Source organism: Oncorhynchus masou, unplaced genomic scaffold (assembly GCF_036934945.1).
Source record: "Oncorhynchus masou masou isolate Uvic2021 unplaced genomic scaffold, UVic_Omas_1.1 unplaced_scaffold_3898, whole genome shotgun sequence".
NCBI classification, from domain to species: domain Eukaryota; kingdom Metazoa; phylum Chordata; class Actinopteri; order Salmoniformes; family Salmonidae; genus Oncorhynchus; species Oncorhynchus masou.
The window spans coordinates 3,682-8,028 of record NW_027010300.1 but is presented as its reverse complement, the minus strand read 5'-3'; the positions used below and the strand labels follow the sequence as shown (position 1 = coordinate 8,028).

The window sequence follows — 4,347 nt, the reverse complement described above, 5'->3', positions numbered from 1 at the left end:
CAACTTTCAGATGAGACTGAATTAAGATGACGATTAATATTGACTGCTATTGATGTTAAATATTTACTAGGTCTTTAAGAATTTATTCGGAAGATAACAGCTCTATAAATATTATTTTGCGGTGCCTAACTCTCTAGTTAATTACATTTACATGATTAGCTCAATCAGGTAATATTAATTATGGAGAAATTATTTTATAAAATAGCATGTCATATCACTTAATCCGGCATAGCCAAAGACACGACACCACTGAACAGAGGAACAGGATGCCATTTAAACCCCCACCACCCTATCCTGGGGTTGACCAATCAGATGTCCTTGCAGAACGACTGGGCCAATGGCCAAAGAACCAGTAATCTGCTCCTGACTCAATGTACAGACCAATGAAAACGTGGCCCACGTCGCTCTGAGTTCAGGAGTGACTTTCCACAGATTCAAACAGATGAAATCCACCTCCTATTTACAATTTGCTATTGACCATTAGTACTGTAGTTTTTAGTCCTCTCGTGCTCTGTGTTGTGTATTTATCTTCAAAATATACTTATAATGGAATGGAGAACACAGATGTTTTCATTTGATTGTAATTTGTGTCACTGACACTGCACTTTCTTCAACTTGTTGACAGTGAGCCTATACGCTAATATCGCCTTAAGCGTTGTACTTGCTAATCAAGTGAAGTATAATTTCAATATACCCTACTGTCACAAACTAATATCCTCCAACAACAGCGCAATAGAAGCAGCTTCCTCCTCATGTCCCTCCTCCTACTGACTGTCACATTGTCTGAGTGACACTCTGTTCCTGTGCCTTCTCTTCCTTTTCTGTGTTTTTTTCAGTCCTTCATTCAGGGAGAAATAGAATAGCACTTTATCTCTCTCTCTCTCTCTCTCTCTCTCTCTCTCTCTCTCTCACCCTCTCTCTCTCGCCCTCTCTCTCTCGCCCTCTCCCTCTCTCTCGCCCTCTCCCTCTCTCTCGCCCTCTCCCTCTCTCTCGCCCTCTCCCTCTCCCTCTCCCTCTCTCTCGCCCTCTCCCTCTCCCTCTCTCTCTCTCTCTCTCTCTCGACACATTCCCTATCACATTTCTCAGCCTCATGGATTTAGCCTCAGATATGAAAGACAAGGAAAGGTAACACTTTACAATAAGGATACATTAACATTAGTCAATGCATTATTTAACCTGAAAAAAATAATTTGTGAATGTATCTACTAAGCATTTATTAATTTAATGCATTTTTACTAAGCCATAAGAAATGCATTTATACATTGTTTATAAAGCTGATAATTCATTTTAGTTAATAGTTATATAACCTTAATGTCCCGCATCTAAACCATTCATTAACTAATGGTATGTTAGTAAAGAGTTAACAATTAATATTAACAGTATGTTAAGGTTTTATCATGTATCAATCATTTTTAGTGATGCAGGTTCATGTTATTGAGAGATTTTATTTATTCTAGTTTAAAAATAGATTGTGTGTGCTTTAAGTGTTATTTCTTAATGTTAATTAAAGTGTCTTTGTGAGACTCATTGTACAGTTGGTACAAATCGCACATATACCATTGTCTTTATTCATGCGGCATGACAACTTGTCAAGAATTAGCAAAAACAAAAACAATTCAAAGTATGCAACAGAATTAGCAACAGAATTAGCAACATCACACAGTTTCATCACATGCTTAGCTAATGTTAGTTAACCTGACATGTTAGCCTACCTAAACAGTAGCTAGCTAACAGCAGATAATGACTTAGTATAAAAGTCTGCATTGAGCTTCAAAGACTGTTTCTTCGATAGCTACATGTTTTCTGTTTGCTGTTTCTTGTAAAGTCCTCTGTCATTATTTGTAACTGTTGGATATGGCTCGTTAGCTAATTATTAGATAGGTGGCTAGCTTTTTTTGTGAATAGAGGTTTTACTTGTCATGTTGGTGAGCTGCAGTGAGTGGCAGATCTTGGTTTGATTATTGAAGTGTAGACTGTTGACCCCTGGAGGTGGTGAAGTAGCTGTGGTGTTTCCTAGCCTACATTCTTCTGGAACAGAGAGATGCAAACTTCCACTCACAGGGCACGTCAAACCAGAGCTTCGCACTTGCAGCGTTCATATGCAGACAGTCCTCTCCTTCTCCACTATTATTGGGCTCATCGGTGTCCCAGTTAGTGTAATCAAATCTGGACCCATCTGACCACATCCATGTGCCCTCCTTGATTGCATCAAAACCTCCAAGCCAGGTGCTATGTAGGTTGCCATTGGCATCCTTTGTCAGTGCTTGCATAAACTGGTACTCTAAAAGGCTATGCACGGATGCTAGGTTTCCACCAAGTGCCAAACAGTTTTGCTCCGAATCTACGAATGATTGCTGAATGCTGACAAACTTGAAACAGTGTGATCCATATGTGTACCAGTCTGAGGGACACGAACCTTCCTTTATCCCCTCCTGCACTGCTTCCACCTGAGCCTCAGGAGGAGTCTGTTCCACCTTAGTCTTCAGTAAGGGTTCTAAACCAAGCAGCTGGGTCAGGTTTGCGTCGCCCAGTGCAATGGAAGCACTCAGAAGCAGAAGGATGGCCAACTTCTCCATGGTAATCTTTTCCTGTCAGAGAAGGAATCACAGGTGGTAGTCTGTAGGTTCTGTTCAGCTTGAGAAAGAGGAACACTTTTATACATGTAGTGCACCAAGCCACAAGGACAAAGTACAAAAACAACATGTTTACACTGATTCTACATCTTATTGGGAATCTGCCAAATATTGTTTATTTATATAACTATGCAAGTCAGTTAAGAACAAATTCTTATTTCCAATGACAGCCTAGGAACAGTGGGTTAACTGCTTTGTTCAGGGGCAGAACGGCAGATTTGTACCTTGTCAGTTCAGGGATTCGATTTAAAAGCCTTACGGTTACTGACCCAACACTCTAACCACTAGGCTGCAAGGACAATGTACCAAAACACATGTTGACACTGATTCCACATCCTATTGGGAAATGTATCCTAATCCCTCTGCCAAACATGCACTGAGTGTACAAAACATTAAGAACACCTGCTCTTTCCATGACCTAGACTGACCAAGAACACACAACTTACAACTACTTACATTACAAAACCAGACACATGAACAGTGAGAAACCTGAATGACTGAATGAATGTTTTATTTCAGTGTCAAATCGACAGTTGGCGATCCATCCGTTACAGGGTCAATTGACACTTTTTAAAGAAAATGACAATGATTCTCACAAAGAGTCCTCTGGTGTACTGTGCAGTGTTTACCACATACAAAGAATCAACATGAGGTTGTCTAGGCAATAACAATAACCTTTAAGAATCAAAAACAAAAATAAATAAATACAGATGTATAAATGCAGGTGAATGAAACTGAAAAAAGCATTTAAACACATTCGGGCCCCAAGAAAGAACTCAAATGTGAAAGCTGTATAAGCCTATGCACAATCCATAGGTACATGGACTTGATATACGCCTATAACTAAATATATAATTAAATTATAGGTTGACTTTTTCTTTTATTCAAGGCTTTATCAAACAAATTGGCAAACGTAAATATATAATAGACTAAAACATTTTTTTCCTTCGTTGCTAAACCACATGATACCAGGATATAGAGTTGAAGTCAGAAGTTTACATACACCTTAGCCAAATACATTTAAACTCAGTTTTTCACAATTCCTGACATCAAAATCCTAGTAAAAATTCCCTGTCTTAGGTCAGTTAGGATCACCACTTTACTTTAAGAATGTGAAATCAAAATAATAGTTAAGAGAAGGATTTATTTCAGCTTTTATTTCTTTCATCACATTCCCAGTGGGTCAGAAGTTTACATACACTCAATTAGTATTTGGTAGCATTGCCTTTAAATTGTTTCACTTGGGTCAAACGTTTCGAGTAGCCTTCAACAGCTTCCCACAATAAGTTGAGTGAATTTTGGCCCATTCCTCCTGACAGAGCTGGTGTAACTGAGTCAAGTTTGTAGGCCTCCTTGCTCACACACACTTTTTCAGTTCTGCCCGCAAATTTTCTGTAGGATTGAGGTCAGGGCTTTGTGATGGCAACTCCAAAACCTTGACTTTGTTGTCTATTTTGCCACAACTTTGGAAGTATGCTTGGGGTCATGTCCATTTGGAAGACCCATTTGCGACCAAGCTTTAACCTCCTGACTGATGTCTTGAGATGTTGCTTCTCTAAATCCACATAACTTTCCGTCCTCATGATGCCATCCATCTATTTTGTGAATTGCACCAGTCCCTCCTGCAGCAAAGCAACCCTACAACATGATGCTGCCGCACACGTGCTTCACGGTTGGGATGGTGTTCTTCAGCTTGCAAGCCTCCCCCTTTTTC

The 4,347-nt window shown here is 39.5% G+C and overlaps 1 protein-coding gene across 1 annotated transcript; it reads right to left on the bottom strand.

Annotated features, from left to right (window-relative positions):
- Nucleotides 1-1,545: 1,545 nt before the first annotated feature.
- LOC135534738 (ladderlectin-like) lies at nucleotides 1,546-2,694 on the bottom strand. Its single transcript, XM_064961628.1, has one exon. The coding sequence runs from the start codon at nucleotides 2,574-2,576 to the stop codon at nucleotides 2,019-2,021; it is 558 nt and encodes a 185-aa protein (XP_064817700.1). The 5' UTR covers nucleotides 2,577-2,694; the 3' UTR covers nucleotides 1,546-2,018.
- Nucleotides 2,695-4,347: the final 1,653 nt, after the last annotated feature.

What these genes read in the sequence shown, in the direction of transcription:
- LOC135534738 (XM_064961628.1), bottom strand. Translation starts at nt 2,576, where the DNA reads ATGGAGAAGTTGGCCATCCTTCTGCTTCTGAGTGCTTCCATTGCACTG.